Source organism: Caloenas nicobarica, chromosome 1 (assembly GCF_036013445.1).
Source record: "Caloenas nicobarica isolate bCalNic1 chromosome 1, bCalNic1.hap1, whole genome shotgun sequence".
Taxonomy (NCBI): Eukaryota; Metazoa; Chordata; class Aves; order Columbiformes; family Columbidae; genus Caloenas; species Caloenas nicobarica.
This window is the reverse complement of record NC_088245.1, coordinates 174,032,205-174,050,201: the sequence shown is the minus strand read 5'-3', so window position 1 is coordinate 174,050,201 and position 17,997 is coordinate 174,032,205. Positions and strand designations below refer to the sequence as shown.

Genomic DNA, 17,997 nt, shown 5'->3' with positions numbered 1-17,997 from the left:
AAGATTTCAAATGAGCATTGTTCTGAAAAACTCAGGCTAAATCCGAGCCTATTCTGAAGTCAGTGTCTTTTTTTTTTTTCCTACTCCATTTCACATGATTCAAATACATCAAAAAGTCAGAAAACAGTAGATCATTAAAGTTTCAGAGAATGGGTTTATTTTTTTCTTGCAGAAAAGTCTTTCATTTAAAACAATGTAAAGTTTCTACTTTCTGTGGAGAATTGTGTTTTCTTCTATTTCAGAAAAGTCATTTGTTCAAAGCTTGATTTGACATTAAATGCTGTATTTATCAATGAGTTTGGACAAGTCTTATCTCAGTGTTGACAGAAAATGTTCTTGCACTTTCGGTGTTGGTTTTGTTTTGTTTTGTTTCAAACTTGGGAACAAACAAACAAAAAATACTTACCCTTACTGAAATTTTCTTTCTTATAACGACTGACTCTCATCTTTTTTCTGTAGAAGCTTCTGCAAACTCATTCCCCAATTTCTTCAGGTACAAAAAGCTTATAAATGCTTTTTATTCAATCACATGTTTCGGCTCTCATTTTTCCAGAATATTAAAGTGGATATTAAATTGAACTCGTGATCTATATAGCTCAATATCTTATCTCAGAACACAACCAGTAGCAAACGTGGGAAGATGTATCTATGTTCACACAGAAAACCAGGAGATAATATGTTATAGTTGTGGGATGTTGTTTGGAGTTTGTTTGTTTGTTTTTTCTTTCTGTTTGTTTGTTTTAGTTTTGTTTGTTTTATTTTTACCCTAATATCTGATAGGTATAAATATACTTAAATACTGAACCAACCCATTTACATTGTCAAAAAAGTATTTGCTGCAATTTGTTTTAATGACACTGTACTCTTTAGCTTTTCATGTATATACTCTTCACTTAATGCAAAGTTAAATAGAAAATCAGATTCTTGTTGGGATAAAAAATTAATCGTATTCAAATAAAGTTTAGGTATGTGAATGTTTCTATACACATACATGCATATATAATCAGTGTCTAGATAAACACACAAACCCTCTCTCACCTTCACACACAAGCAAAGTTGTACTCTTATGCAGTGAATTTCAAAGTGCAACTACGAATGTCAAAACATGTAATCAGTTTTGAAATTTTCACTTTTGCTTCCTTGAACAGCTTATTTGCTCTTTCATTAGAACATGAAGACTTGTCCTCAATTTACTCTTCTTATCTCATTCACTATTTTACACTTTTTGTCATATCCTTTCATATTTGAATTTTATTCCCAGCTGTTTTCCTTCTGTAAATTAAACCATCCCAATTTTTCCAGTCACTTTTTGTAGAAAATATGCTTTCTTCTTAATACTGTTTTTCCTGCATTTTCATTGATTTTTAGCCTTATTTTTTAATGACAATGAAAACTGATAAGCTCACTGCATTGATACAATGGTTTTCTCTCCACATTTCCTGTTGTGCTCTTTAACCAGGCTTCATACAGAAAACAGTTCATACAGAACTTCACTGGGTTTGTACAATGCATGTAGAACCCTGTAAGATGCACGATTCTTTTAGATTTTTCCCCTTGTGCCTTTTACTTTGCATTTACCACTTGCTGTTTTGTTGTGAATTCAACTGGCTTTTAAAGTTCATCTGAACTTGCCTGAATAACTTCCACACACTTTGCAATGTTGATGTTCAATTCCATTTCCACATAAATTAATGTTACACTGACACAAGGAAATGTTGTAATTAGAAAACTGTCAAAATAAGAATGTTAGTTTGATGTGAGATTCATGTCATGGTCCTCTCCCAAAAGGTGCGAATATAGTTACAGCTACACCTATGAAGAAATCTGGAAGTTTATTTTGCTTGGAAAACTTTAAAGGATTCAATATAAGATTGCCTGTTTGAGTTTGCCAGTTCACATTGCTTCTATAGGAGGAAAATTTACTGGCAAAGCTCTAGGAAAATTATTCTTTCCATGCAGGACCATGACAGAAGGGCTTCTGTACAAAACAAATCTATGCTGCTGACTATAGTACATACTAGCTTGCTATGGGTTTACACTTTTCAAGTCTCTTCTCTATTGAATACCTAATACACTGACATCCTTACATTTGTTCCTTAAGAGCTGGTCCAAATCTGGCTCGCTGTGCTTTAAAATTCTGGACAAATACATTCTGCAATATTGAATTTTATTCTGTTTTGGTATATATGTGTACATATGGCTTTATAGAGAGGGCAAATAATAGTTTTGGACTGCTCTAATTCAATATATTTGTGTTTGAAGTCTGGTTCTCTAATAAGTAAACAAAACAAAACATAACAAATCCACCAAAGTGCTGCATTCTATGAAAGTAGTATTATGTCTATTCTATTTAGTCTCTTTAAAGAAAAAAAAATGAAAAAAATGCTTTGATATTTGTAGATATATGAGAAGCATAAATGCAAACTGTAACAGATTTAGAAACCTGTAGCCACAGCTGGTAGTGAGTTCCTCTAATGGTACACCCATGAAAACTAGTGGATGCAGATGTTGTACATGAAAAGAATGTAAATAGTATGGAGTAACTTCAGAAAGAATTAAAAAAGAAGCATTAAAAATCTGGAAAACCTGCTGGAAATGCCATAAAAGATATAGGGTTTATCAAGATATTTTTTTCCAAGAGATAACCCAATCATATTTATAAGTATGTGCACTAAAAAAAAAATTAAAATGTATGATTAACAGGCTAGATTTAAGATGAATGGTAAGATCTAATGACTAGAATTAGCAACCTGATAAATTTAGCCTTGGAATAATATTCTATATTTTAACCAATCCTGGTACGGTTGTATTGGAATGATGAATTTAGGAGTGTGCTAGTTTCTGTGTTGCTTGAAATTTTCATATCTACACTGATACATTTTTAGACAGACACGCTCAAACTCCTTGAGGTGGCATGTCCTCAAGGCAGAAAGCACAGGGAGATATTCTGTGTTTCTCTTGCTGAAAGTCAGTCTACATGATCACAGCAGTACCTTCAGGCCATAAATTTATGAGTCTGTAGAAATTCGCTAGATTTTGGAATGGATATCACAGTCTCTTTAACTTTGGTATAGACTTTCTCTGTCAGTATTTGTTCTGGATGGAATCTGTCTTGTTTTCCCAAGTTAACTACTCTGAAGGCTGGATAGACAAACCCGTCGAGCTGATAATTGCAGAAGGACTATTGATGACAGGTTGAAACGACAGAAATGTAAAATTTAGCACATAATTTAATATATTATGACATAGAGAGTGAGATTCGAGGCCTCTATAGTGAATCTAATTGCATAATATTTTTTTTTATTTCTTGTTATTTAACAGTCGATCTTACAGGATAACTTAGTGACTCATAGAGACAGCTCTGATGTTTCCAAAGAAAAAACATTGTGCTTAAATTCTAGACATCTTTATGAGAGTCAAGTAAATAAATAAATTAATATGCACCTTGCAATACTGGTGAATCAAGTACTCTTGATTAGCCTTTGCAACATTTGGAAGCAGCCAAAAAAAATATTTTCAATAAATTTTCCATTGATTTTGTTTAAGATGTCTTTTTTTTAAAAAAAAATAGTTCCTTTTAACAATGGAAAATGGAAACTGAATAATCACTCTCAAAATATTGCCTTCTCAGGTCATTGCTACTGCAGAGCTGTTGTAGAGTTTGCTGAATGTATACAGATTTTTGTTATTAATGCGATATGCATATACAGGTATAATTAAAACTTACGAAAGTAGAGTTGAGTGTTCAAGAAAAATGTTTCTTCCCTAGTATATGCTTTCATTCCTTTAAAGAACCAATAATTTGCTTTATGAATAATGTATAAAATACATGGTTTCAACCATAAAATAATAATTTTATGAAATAACCTGATGGTCATTTTAATCAAATAAAATCAATAAAGGCTGTTATGCCTGTGCTGCAATACCAATAAAAAGCTTTCATTACCTCTTCACTATTAAAGCGATATTCAATATTTGTTAATAACAATACACAACGGCATATATATAGTTTTAGAGGTGGAAAAAAATTACTTCATACATATGTCAGACATCTATGCTTGTGTGACAGAAAAAGCAGCTAAAAAGCCCAGAGTAAAATCCTAGGGCAAATATAAGCAGGCAAATTCTCATCAATCAGTAACTTGTTTTGATAGAAATGTTTGGGTTTTTTTTCTCTTCTTTTTCTAGGTACTCATATATTTTTGGTTTTGATTTGGTTTGGGGTTTTTTTTACAATTATTAAAACAGTGAAAACACTAATCACACACTCATTGAAAAGTGGAGACACAGAAGGCTAGACTTACAAAATTTAAAAATTTGTTTCCTTGTAAGTCATGCTACGAGGCACCATTAATTTCTTCAACTACTTTTTACTCAGACTCTTGTCTCATAGGTCACAACAGTCTGTTTGACTTTCCCCCATTCTTAGAGTGAAGCTGATGATATTGATTCTGTTTTGCTGATGATTTCTCCTAAAAGGAAGAATGCCCAGAAAGAGACATTCAGTCTTGCCTGAAATGATGATGATAGGAAGCAGGAGAAATACTAACTGTGATCCCTTAATATGCTCAGCTTTCTGGTTAAGAAAGTAAAACATCTCCAGATTAGGCAGTTACATTTTGAAAGACTGGACTAACTGGACCAGTTTCCCTTTCTTCTATATGCAGCAGCAGCTTGTTTACTTTCAACCACTTTCAGCTTACTTTTCAATACAAATAGCATATGGGAATGCTAAGATGATACCAATTTAGTCTTAAAGAGTATGCTGAAAATGAAAAGACCATTAAAGGCTCCTGAAATAAATCTGTATTTCCTCTCTAAATCTCTCTGTCAATTGTATAACCACCATCATCCTCTCCACTCCTTTTATTTCACCTCTTTTCTATCATCTTTCTCTCATCCATATCAGCTAGCAGATATTTCTACACATTTCTTGGGTAACGACACATTACCTGACAAGATACAAAATCCATTCTGAGAGAATGAAAATATAATACTGAAAAAATCAGCATCTAAACTTCATTTCAACTGATGAATCAATTTTGATTTAAAATGAAGAAATGAGGCCAACAAGTCCCTCAAATTTTACAAAGTCAGTTTCACAGATTTAGTGAAACATATGGTTTTGGTTTTGTAGTTAATACTTTATAGAAAATATACCAAAATGCAAATTATAAATAAATACATTTTAAAAATTGCTAAATGAGATGACCCTTTTTTAATCTAAATGTAGAACTGCTTAAATTAAACCATAACAGTGAAATAAAGCAATGCAAAAATGGAAATCTCAATATTACTGATGACATCCATTTAAGAAAACAAATTGGTTCATTGAATCATCACCAACTGACTAGATTCAGTGATGCACTTCAAAATGAAATAGTTATTTAAGAACGGCTGATAAGCATAAGTCACAATGACTAAAATTTATGAAATGTGTTAACTGATTGTCTTCAACAAGCAATATCTGAAGTTATTTAAATATACTGTTAAAACTGACAAAAAATAATCATTTGGTGAAGTCCTGTCTGCTATTGTCTTCTGATCTTACATGGTGTTCAGTGGGCTTTAGTTCTGTTCCCATTGTCCTATGGTAGTTGAAGACTCCCAAAATCACTTACAGTAGATCTGTCACAGAGTGGCTGAGGTTGGCAGGCACCTCTGGAGATTGTCTAACCAACCCCACTGCTCAAAGTCACCTACAGCCAGTTACTCAGGACCACATCCAGATGGCTTTTAAATAGCTACTAGGATAGAGACTCAACAGCCTCTCTGGGCAATCTGTGCCAATGTCTTTTACATTTATATGGCATTTCCTGTATACAAGTCTCTATTTCACTCGATATCACTGAAGACAACCTGGGTCCATTTTCTTTACTTACTCTCATCAGGTGTTTATATACATTGATAAGAACTTCCTGAACCTTCTCTACTCCATGCTAAACAGTCCCAGCTTTCTCAGATTCTCCTCATGTGTGAGATGCTCCAGTCCCATAATCATCATTGTGGCCTTTTGCTGGACTCACTTGAGTAAGTCAATATCTTTTTTGTACTGGAGAGCTCAGAACTGGATGCAGCTCTCCAGGTGTGTCTCATCAGGGCTGAGTAGCAGGGAAAGATTGTCTCCCTCATTCTGCTTGCAACACTCTTCCTAATGCAACACAAGATAATGTTGGCTGCCCCTGCTAGAAGCATGCATTACTAGCTCTTGTCCAACTTCTTGTCTACCAGGATCCCTGAGACCTTTTCTGCAGACTGCTTTCCCATCAATTAGCCTCCAGTCTTTACTTGATCCTCCCCATCTGAGGGTGTTTTCCTGCTTTCAGACATCCCCTTTGGTTTCAGGGACCTGGGATTCCCAAATCCAGTCTTAAAGACTGAGGCAAAGAAGACATTGAGTACCTAAGCCTTTCCTGTGGTTTCTCATCAGGTGCCCTGCCCCAGTCAGGAGCAAGACCACATTTTCCCTAGTCTTCCTCTTGCTATTGAAAGACCTGAGGAAGCATATCTTGTTGGCCTTCCAGTCACACACCAGATGCAATTCAAAATGAGCTTTGGCTTTCCTAACCTGGTCCCTACAAGCTCTGTATTTCTTCTGTGTGACTTGTCCATTTTCCACCTCTTGCATGCTTTCTTTTTTAGTTTTAGTTTAATCAGGAGCCCTCAATCCATCTATGTAGGCCTCCTGATACCTTTGTTTAATCTCCTGCACATCAAGAGGGAACTTTCCTGAGCTTAAAGGAGGGGATCCTTGAAAAATCTCCCAGCTCTCCTGGGCCACTCTTTTCCCCAGGGCTGTATTCCCTGGAGTTACGATCGCAGAGCCCACATATACTGCCCTCAGAAGAGTTTCTGGGCCCCTTTTGTGGAAGCTGCTGCACAAACTGTTGCATCTGTTGGCTGCTTCTATTACCTGTGCTCAGACCTGCCTATCTATGAAATCCCACAGTCTAATTCTTGCATAATGTCTTCTAAAAAGCCAGGCTGGGAAAGTTCTAAGCAATGCAGCAATATTCAGTCTCACCATTAGGTAGTGCTTACATCATATGTTTAAAAAAAATACATTGAGTAGTAGCGATAAGGTAATAACCACCCCCAAGCAAATAAACAAATAAATATACCCTTTACATTACAGCACACTGTGTCATATATGAAGAATTCAAGACCATATTGTGTCTTGTAAGAGGAATTCAATATTCAAGCATTACTGGTACTTATGGTTTGGTCTCAGAGCTTAGATGCCAGTACTTCTATGTGATTTTTATGTCACATATATAGATTTAGGAGTAGTCCCAAAGATGTTTCTTTTAGACTTTCCGTCACACAGAACCATGGGCAGTACATCTCACGTCTGTATCAAAACCTATACAGAAGTTACTGAACAGTCCATGATAACTGCAAATGGCAATACCACAACAGAAATCTTGAGGGACACAGCTTACTAAGCTCAGAAAGCAAAATATTTTCCAGTAAAATGAATGAAACAAGACTATTCTCTTTTTTGAATGTTCCAGGTCATTTGTTTTAATAGAAAAAAAAAATCAATTTCATTTTAAGTAGTCTGTGTTGAAATGTCAGAGTTCCAATCCTATTAGCACACTGTACATTTCCTCCTTATTAAAGAGCAAAGGTACTGAACTCCATATACATTTTATTTTTTCTAAATGGTGCAGCCAATTTCTGCATGGTCTCTTGAGATGAGATTATTCATCTTGTAGTCAAGATACCGACCAGTGTGTTAGAAGATCAGAATTTATCTTGACTTTAGGAAACAGGCTCCCATGTTCACTCTAAGTGTCCTACACTAAATGGATGTCAGAGTACATAATTTTATTTTCTGTGTTCTACACCCATTAGATAGTAAACATCCATCTAGATTTACACTCGGAATGTATATAGTGGTTTTTTTAAAATATATTTTATAGACCAGGTTTTCCTGTTCCTAAATGAGAAAATTTCCAGCTGACACTTGAAGTTTTATTGTCATTAAGCAAAATACGCACAAGAATATTGTCATCTCTTTCACGACTGTTTACTAAGAGAAGAGAAAGGAGACAAGGCCCTCACAGCTTTTCTTCCTGCACCTCATCTTCAGCAGTTTGCCAAAAACAATTTAAAGAAAAAAAAATCCTCTTGGATTTAATGTTCCACATGATACTCATGCTGTATTGTTGTTTGCTGAGAAAAGGAATCATACATCCAGAAAGGGAGGCTTTTATTGTAAGAGAATTACATTACATTTATCTGAATAAAGAAAATGGAAATTGGTGGAATCAGATCTTACATTTTTTAATTTGTAGAAAATAATACTTCTAGCAATGAGGGACTAATTTATCCTATCCAGCTTTTGATGAATTTTTTTCATTTTCAGGACATTCTGAACAGTTTGGCTTTGCTAGTTTGCACACAGTGACTGGAATGCTGAGACTGGAAACCCAGCTTCTAGGAAAGGAAATAACATTTTTTTCTTAATAGGAGATATGTTTTCAGTAATAAATTGAGCTGTTAGGTGCAATAAGTACAGTAGAAAGAAATCTTAATGTTTCCCTGAAAATAGTGAAAACCTTAATAGCTCAACGTTTGTTATTTATCCAGTCATACAGAAGTGAGTACCTATTAAACTTTATTTCCAGCAATAAAGATGCTTTTTTTGAGGAATATGTATAATTTGATTAAAAAGGGTCCTCGCAAAATTGTGTGTCAACGTATTGCTGTTCATTGATACAACTGGAAACTGGCAGATTCCTGAACTAAAAAAAATGTTGAAAATAGTAACAAAAAATCAAATTGTACAGACAAAAGGAAAAAAAAACCCACAAGAAATAAGGATAATAAGTTGCAGCACCATGGTAGTTACTATATACTGGGAAGAACAATCTTTTTTTTAACCTAGAAAATTATTCTCCTAAGCATTTAGACAAAGGAATTTATGAAAGCAGTGTTATTTTTTAGCTAAATGGGATCTAAAAATGAATACTGTCCAGTATGCAATGTCAGGCATTTTCCTTTTGATTGCTTTCACAAAACTATGTAGCAAAAAAACTATTATGTCTAATTAGGTGCTAAGATCTGTACAGTTTCAATTATTTATACTTGGAGATTGGAATGGGATTTTTAAATTACTTTGCTGTGATGTTACAAAACATTGGAACACTGCCTATCATATTTCTAACTCTGCATTTCCTTATCTGCATGGTAAAGCTAATTTCACACACTGAAATTTTAAAAAGTGACAGGCTTTATAAAATAACAGGAAGTATAGTTTCATACTGACAATTTTGGATACGAAATGACAAAGAAAAAAAATTCTACGGTGTTAGATTTACTGTAGTCTCTACATTTTGATATTTGTAGAGACACAGAATTTTAACTGGGGAGGATAAACTTGTATCCAACAACTAATATTTTAAATAAGAAAACTACCTTTTAAGAAAACGGTAGACATATGCTGTATCATGACATTGAAGGTATGGAGACAAATAAATCAGTGACTAATTATCCAAGTACTAAACTTGATTAAGTAACACCCAGTCTTTACTCCACCATTTTAAGCTCTGCAGTTATTTAGCTTCCAGGTATCTGTAAATTTATAAAAATCTCCTTTCTCACTCACATCCACAGAGCATACTTTGACAATTCTGTACTAATTATAACTAACATTGCTGCTTTTCCCTACTCTGTTCTTGCCCTCTCTAAGTCTTAAACCACTTTTCTTCCATATTACTGTTGTCAACAAAAATAAAATTTTCACAACCATAATCGTAACTGGGTGTGAAATACAAGTATAGTTCTTTGAATGCTACATATAGGGCTGCCATAAGCCAAGCTGGGTATTTAGTATGTGATAAATTGGAGAATTAGACCTGACCTAACCCCCTTGGTGAATATTCAGTGACACATTGTTGAAAATACCTATTCCTATGTTTATTCACAGGCAGGTATCAAGGCTGATTAAAAGAATTATAAAAATGCCCCTGCCCTCTTGGGCCAGATGGTATTATACTGACATGCTAACATAATGCAAATGTACAGAAGTAAAGATCTGTCTGCTGTTGCCTCTTTATTTACATTCAATTTTGTAGATCAGACACCAGATTCTCAAGCCTGCCATGCTATTATCCAGAGAATCTGACTCAGAAATTATTGTAAGTGTTTCTATTATGATTTGTAGCTCTTTAGTGAATTGGGTCATGATCTACTACTTACTAAGGGTGCAAAGTACAATGACAAGGTACTTAATAATTCAGAAAAAAAAAAAATCCCTGTAATACTCCTGATGATTAGGAGAAAAATCCAAAGCAAAAGCCTAATATACATGCAAATAGATATTGCAGAGAAAACACTTTAAAAGACACTGGTCTTCTGTCAACAGACAGAAAAAGCTTGAATGACATATTTCCCCTGAGATTTCAACATTAACAAATAACAATAATTTAACTATGTAGAGGTACATGGTACTAGTCAATATTGCATAAAAGAAAGATTCTCAAACTAATCTCTAAACAGCTGCTTCTGAAAGGGTAAACAATACAGCTATGTCATAGCATTGCTGTGCTGTCTATGTTGAAGAACTCTACTTAATGCTTAGGTCGTTATAGGTTTGGGGTGTTTTGTTCATTTGGGGGTTCTGGGGTGGGGTTTTTTGTGTTCATTTGTTTGTTTGTTTGCTTTGGTTTGGGTTTTGTTGTTGGTTTTGGTTTTGGTTTGTTTCGTTTTCTTATCTGTGGCAATGCACAGGTATCACCACATAGAGAAGGAGAACACACATTTCTGGCATAGTATTGCCTTGTGAGATGTTGATGTACCCAGGAAGATTTACCACTGCATAAAAGCAAGATATTTCCAACACATTCTTGACTCAAAGAACCTTTTTGCCACAGGACATGAGTCTGTTCTGTCAAACTGTTAAATTAAAGTGGATAAACTTTTGTACAAGAATGTAAATGAAGAAAGGACAGATTCAGGATAGGAACTGTTTCTTCATGTTACACAAATAACAAAGTGGCAGACATTTTTCTTTGTACTCATGAAGCAGATACACAATATACACATGTGTTCTTCATGACTGAAAGTATTGTTTATGACTGTCAATATGTCAAGGTCCAAAAGCATCTCAGGTTTCCTGCATGAGAAGAATATACTGCAGATTTAACATGTATAGAATAGATCAAACTCACAGCTCTGTTGAATTAAGCTTGATTTGAACAGATATGCTCATTTGCTCAGACTATTTATGTGTCCAACAATTGAGCTGTATACATCTGAAAATACGGAATGTCATTGCCTAATGCAGTAGAATTTGGTCTGTACTATACAGCCATGAAAGTCTGTATTATTTTCAGGGTGATTACTGAGGTTGGTTGATTTTTTGTTTCAAAATAGACAACATGCAATGAGCACATCTAGAACTATTGATCAAAAGCATCTGTGGAATTATCAGTCCAAAATGATGCATATTTTTTGAATTGATCACAAGGAGTTTTTGATCATGGTGCCATCTCTGTTGTCAAGGGAAAATTTTTTCTCTGTCAAGAACTCCCTAATGTTTTAATAATTCTTTCCTGTGTTATGAAGTTTTTTGCACTTTTATCACCCTTGGGAATACCATTGAATCTAATAATAGATTCTGTAAAATTCTGAAACACTGGTAAAAAAGACATTATATGTGTTTCTCTAGCATTATAATTAAATTTAAACAATTGGAACAATTTCCAATAAGAGAGCTGTTTAGTGTCCTGATGCCATTGGACACAGATTGCCATCACTACTTTTTATTGTAAAACAAGTTTAATAGCAAAAATGCATTATGCCAGCCACTGTACAAATGCATATTATGATGTAAGTGCCAAATGGTGGGAGGTGGAGGGAGGGATGGAAAGCACCTTCATTTTGTGAGATACTGATACAGTGGTATATTAAAGGACTTGCTGTTGATTGTAACTCAAGGGAATGGACATGATAACCCAGCATGTCTTTTCCATATCTATTTTTTATGATGTTGTAATCATTCTATCACACCAGGAGATTTTAGCAGAACAGATAATGTACAGTTCCGTTTTCTATACCTTGTACAAGTTATATTCTGGTGGGTATGTTCTATAGATTCTAAGTTCCTTTCTTTTTAAGCAAGTAACTCTCATAGTTAAAATAAAAAAGGGTATTTTTTAAACATCAAAAAATTACTTATGTAATTGAATAAGTTAGACATTTTTCCTATTGTATATATATGATACAGATAACAGAAAGATTTTTTTTCAAGGAAACAACATAACATTGTTTTGCTTAGTTTAAAAACAATTAAAAAAAGAAATAACCAAATGTAAATTTTTTTGAGTAGAGAACAGGGACACAACATATCTTAATTAATGCTGACAGTGGTATGGATAATACTATTAAAAAAATAAATAACACCAAAACTTATCTGAAAACAGTCTATGGAGAAATATGCTTTCAGTCATGATGAAACTATTGCTATATATATTTTGTAAAGTTCATCAGTCCATCATTGACATGGTGTTTATAACCTTTATTTCCTATCACACTGGATAAATGAAAAAACATAATGTTTGATTAAAAGCAAATAATACCTAGATTATTTGATAAATAGAGATGTCCTTTTTCAAAATCAGCACCTACAAACCTGAATTTTCTCACTAACCTGTGTAATCTTCAAGGTTTCTTTCCTTGTTCCTCTGCCTTTACTGCTTATTCATTGGTGGTGGTGGTTTATTTGTTGTTGTTGGGGTTTTTTTGTGTGTGTCTGTGTTAAGTCAAAAGTACTGAGTTTTCCATCACAAATTACATATTTGGAAAATTTGCTGTCTTTTAAAAATATTTTTTTTCCTTACCTAAGCCATGCCTGTGTGTTGACATTGGTGGTAACACAGTCCAAGCCTTGGTCTTTGGATTGTAACATTCAACAGTGTTTAATGTCTTTAAACCATCCCGGCCTCCAATGACAAACAGCTTGTCATCGATGACAGCAACACCAAACTGAAGCCTTCTGCCATTCATCACTCCAGCCTGGATCCATATATTTGTTCTGAGATCATACTTTTCAATAGTTGTAGCACCTAATGAGACAAAATAATAGGATAATATATTTTAAAAAGTATGCAAAATTGGCATTGGCTCACTTTTTTTTTATAGAAGAGTCAAAACTTTAATATTATGTTTTTATTACTTCCAACATCTTGACAAATATTTTCTGTTTCTCTAGATAAAGTAGTCCCTGGAATATATATGTTTGTGTATATATATACTTAAATATATATATATTACTTTTTTCCCTCACCAAGAAAAGTGAAAAAAAAGCTAAATGGTCCCTATAAAATCAAAGTTTTGCAAATCTGAAAGTATGCTCTAACTTTATGACATTATTTTTACATTTCAATGGAACAAATATCTATGATAACGAATCTTGTTGCAGTTGATTCCAATCTCCCAAAAAGAGTAAAAAAAAGCCTGTGAAATTACATGATATTTTCATCAAAGATTAGAAGTTGTCTTTTAATTTAGGTTCATATTTTCTTTCTTATTTTAGGTACTCGTGTAGTTTTTTTCAGACATGTTTCTGCTGGAATTACAGAGTGTTGTACTTACAGTCCCAAACCAATAATGTTTAAAGAATGTTTCCACATACAGTCAGAACCATTTCCTTCTGAACTTAGTCATTTGGTTTACTTTCAAGGATTAATTCAAAAGCTATTAAGAGCATTATGTATAAAATAACTTACCGGTTATTCATGAAAAAGTCATTAGGAAGCCTCTGCTATTATAATAACTTGCATGTAACATACAAAAACGAAATACAAAATGGAGAGTTTATTAACAAAAACAGAGTGTACTGGGTTTGCTTGGAGAGGTTCAGGTAGCGCGGTGTGCTGCAGGGGTGGCTTCTGTGAGAAGCTGCTACAAAACTCCCCTGTGGCCAATAGAGCTGCTGGCCAAGGCTGAGCTAGTCAGAGATGCTGGCAGTGCCTCTGTGATAATGTATTTAAGAAGAGGGTCGGGCAAATGCTGGGGAAAACAGCAGCCAGAGGGAGGAGTGAGAATATGTGAGAGAAACAACTTTGCAGACACCAAGGTCAGTGAAGAAGGATGAGGAGGTCCAGGCACAAAAGCAGAGATTGCCCTGCAGCCTGTGGTGCAGACCATGGTGAGGCAGGTTGTCTCCCTCCAGCCCATGGATGTCCACGGTGGAGCAGATAACCACCTGAAGTCTGTGGAGGACCCCACGCCAGAGTAGGTGGATGCCTGAAGGAGGCTGTGACCCTGTGTGAAGTCCACGCTGGAGCAGGCTCCTGGTAGGACCCATGAAGGGAAAAGCCCATGCTGGAGCAGGTTTGCTGGCAGGACTTGTGACCCCATGGGAGACCCTCACTGGAGCAGTCTGTTCCTGAAGGACTGCACGCCATGGATGGGACCCACACTGGAGCAGTTCATGAAGAACTGCAGCCCATGGAAAGGACTCACATTGGAGAAGTTTGGGGATGACTGTCTCCTGCGGGAGAGACCCCACACTGGAGCAGAGGAAGACTGTGAGGAGTCCTCCCTGTGAAGAGGAAGGATCAGCAGAGACAATGTGTGATGAACTGACCGCAACCCCATTCCCCATTCCCCTTCCACCACTGCAGGGGAGGATGTAGAGAAAACTGGGAGCAAAACCGAGCCTGGAAAGATGAGAGGGGTGAGGGAAAGCTGATTTAAGGTTTAGTTTTAATTTCTCATTACTGTAGTCTGATTTGATTTGTAATAAATTAAATTAATTTCCCCAAGTTGTGTTGTTTTGCCAGTGACAGTGTCTGTCTTTATCTTGACACACAAGCCTTTAGTTATATTTTCTCTCCGTTGTTCATCTGAGGAGGGTGAGTATTTAATAGAGTGGCTTTGGTGGGCACCTGGTGTATAGCCAAGGTCAAAGCACCACACAGAGTGATAAAGGAAGCATAATTAACTTAACTAGATTCCAGAAAGTGAAAGAGTAATGCACCCCATTAATTGTAATATGACTGTGGGAAATGTTAATTTAAAGCAAAAGCACGAATATTTATGATGAGTTTAAACTAATCCTTAAGAGAGATACTTGATAATTCATCTGAAATGTAACTCCTAGTTTTACATACACGTAACAGTGCTTCATTTCTAACATTTAAATATCCCTACAGAAAGAATCAATACAATTATTAAGCCTTTCCAACTAACAATTTGGATTGTAATAAAAGGTTAGAATTCCATGGGAAACAATTCTTTTAGAGTTCATTCATTCTTTGGAACAGAAGAGCAGTCAACCAAGTGGAAACAAACATCATGAAAGCAATACTTTTGTTAATTGAACTAAAAGAGATATTATTTAAATTCAATCTGTATCTAAGTGGAGCAGAGTGGCAATAATGTACAATTCAACAGCATGTATTAAATCCCCTGCTAGTTTTATGAAGCTATAAGACATATGAAGCAATTTTTGCATTCGTTTGAGAGACGTATTTATTTATCTTCCTGCCCATAATTTAAAACTGAGAACTGTGTAAAAGCATTAATCTTTAGGTTAGAAAGAATAAAAATACAGATTATTTGATACAGTTGTCTGGTGGTGCTGCAGGGCATATTATAATGATGCATATTAATAAAGTTTTTTTCTAATGCTTAAAAAAATTTATATGTGGAATCTATTACTCTTGAAAGTTAGAACTGTAGTGTAAGAGTTCTATATCACTGTCTACTTCCGTGGTAAAGAGCACAGTTTAAAAGCTTTGTCATTCTGATTTCAGAAAATCTTAATAACACAACAAATACAGTCTTCGAATTATGCTCGACTATGTATTTTCTAATATTGGTTAAGTCTGAATTTTCCACAATGTTTTATCAAATTACATATTGAGCATCTAATCCAACAGTTCCTGGAGTTCCCGAATTCTGTTTATTCAGTAAGGTGCCTTGCTAATCTATAATAATAAAGAATAAGAATAATACAAAATGGAATAGGTACTGGTCCTATGAAATTGTCTTAGTATCTGGAACATGAATATAATACATTCCAGACTGAAATGTGGACAAGAACAGAAGGCGTCTCAAGCTACCTGGATGAAATCAGCTCATGGATGAAGAAGAGATAACTGAATCAGCTAAAACATTGTAGAAATCTTGTCAATGGGGTAAAAAGCATACTTTCAATCTTTTTTTTGGCTGAATTCTTCTTCATTTACCCCAGTCAGTTCAGTTCCCAGCACTGGAATGCCCATCTCCATGGATGCTAAGATCACATGAAGAAGAATTTGGAAGTGACATCTTTTTAACTATTTGATGACAGTCTTCCTACAGGAAGAGCTCTAAGACTAGAATTTCTTATCAGAAATCATTAATTGCTACAGGTGTACATACCATCACTGTATTCAGGCCAGCTGCATCATTTCATACGAGTATTGCATTCTCCTGACATTTTTCCAAAAACATTGACCCAAGTTAAAAATCTCATTCCTTGACTTCAGTGACCCTCAGCATGACTGATCAGTCTGCAAGTTTTAAAGTGAGTAAACCTTGCAGAACAATCCACCAGCTGCAGCTGTACACAACAAAGTCTAAACAGAAAATAGCCATGTAGAAAACACATACAGTGTCTCTCTTGTTCCTGCAACAAATAATGAAGCAGCTGTGACTTCTGCTTATAGCTCCAACCACAAACTTCAGTAACATCTATTCTCTAAACACATCAGTCCTGTCATAGAGAAGTCTTAGTACACAGATGGATATGGGCTTGTCTAAACAAACAAACTAATGAAGATGGTCAAGCAAATTGAATGGTTCTTCCATCGAGGCTGGGCAGTCTTCATCCTTGAAGGCTTTCAAGACCAAAATGGAAATGGTGGAAATGGTCTGCTCTCATAGCTGACCTTGCTTTGAGAAGGAGATTGGACTACAGAATTCCTGAGATCCCTTCCAACCTGAATTATCCCGTGACTTTCTGATTGCGCAATATGGAATGGAGTCTGTGGCCATCAATTTCTTTCCCTAGGCATGATTATCTTTCAGTAAGAGAAAACCTCATCTATGATACAGTTTTATTTAACATTGTGAAATCAAATATTAAATAAAAGGCCATTGAAGTCCTCTTCATCTTCCACTATATTTCTTTGAATTTCTTGTTATTTATTTACACAAACAACTAAGCTTGAAAAATATGCATAGTCATGAACTAAAACCTTAACAATTCTTTTCCGGCTTTCACTCTCAACAGAACTACTTTAAGTCCTTTGCTTAACTTGAAGACCCTATGTAGCCATTGCTACATTTTCTTGTCACGTAGAGACATGCAGGTAGGTGAGAATTTGAACGTGAATGCAAACATGAGTTCAGGTTAATATTCTATATATATACATATGTTTATATATAAAGCACACATTTTATATAGAGATATATGCATATATTTTTTAAACATACATGTCAAATTTTCATCTGTAAATAAAACAGGGAAAGTAGAATAGAGTATTTGTCTACCTTTAAGTCTCTATTTTAGAGATATATAAATTAAGTAATATAACAACAGGGAGTATAAGAGTTCCTAAAAGAGAATATCATAAGAGCAACTCCTGATTGCCATTTTTTTCTTCCAAAATTGATAGTGGGTGTTGATGTCTAGTCCCTGAGATACTAGAGTGACTAGAGCTATCAAAAAAAGGATGAATAAACAGAAAAGGAGTCGCTCATCAGTCCAGTTGACAGTCAACTTGCAGCATAACACTGCAACAAAAGCTCACTGCACAAAGCTTTATGAAAGTATACCAGTCATAAATACATCCTTAAACATACAACAAAATTCCAAGTCATAGTCTTTGTCATCATGGATTAAAGTGTACCTTTTTTCCTAAAAAACTTTAGATAATAATAAACTAACAAATATTTACGAAAGACTAGTTTTTCACTTAAAAGAGTAGTGGGGCAGTAACCACAGACTGCAAGTGTACTTAAACAAGTAAAAATAATGTAAGAATTTCAGACAAA

The 17,997-nt window shown here is 34.9% G+C and overlaps 1 protein-coding gene across 2 annotated transcripts in view; it reads right to left on the bottom strand.

Annotated features, from left to right (window-relative positions):
* KLHL1 (kelch like family member 1) overlaps positions 1–17,997 on the bottom strand; it is a 217,770-nt gene that overhangs the window by 26,146 nt on the left and 173,627 nt on the right. For both annotated transcript variants that reach the window (XM_065643285.1, XM_065643294.1), the window contains one exon: positions 12,849–13,073. In XM_065643285.1, the coding sequence (XP_065499357.1) occupies positions 12,849–13,073 (225 nt within the window). The remainder of the gene's footprint in view (positions 1–12,848; positions 13,074–17,997) is intronic.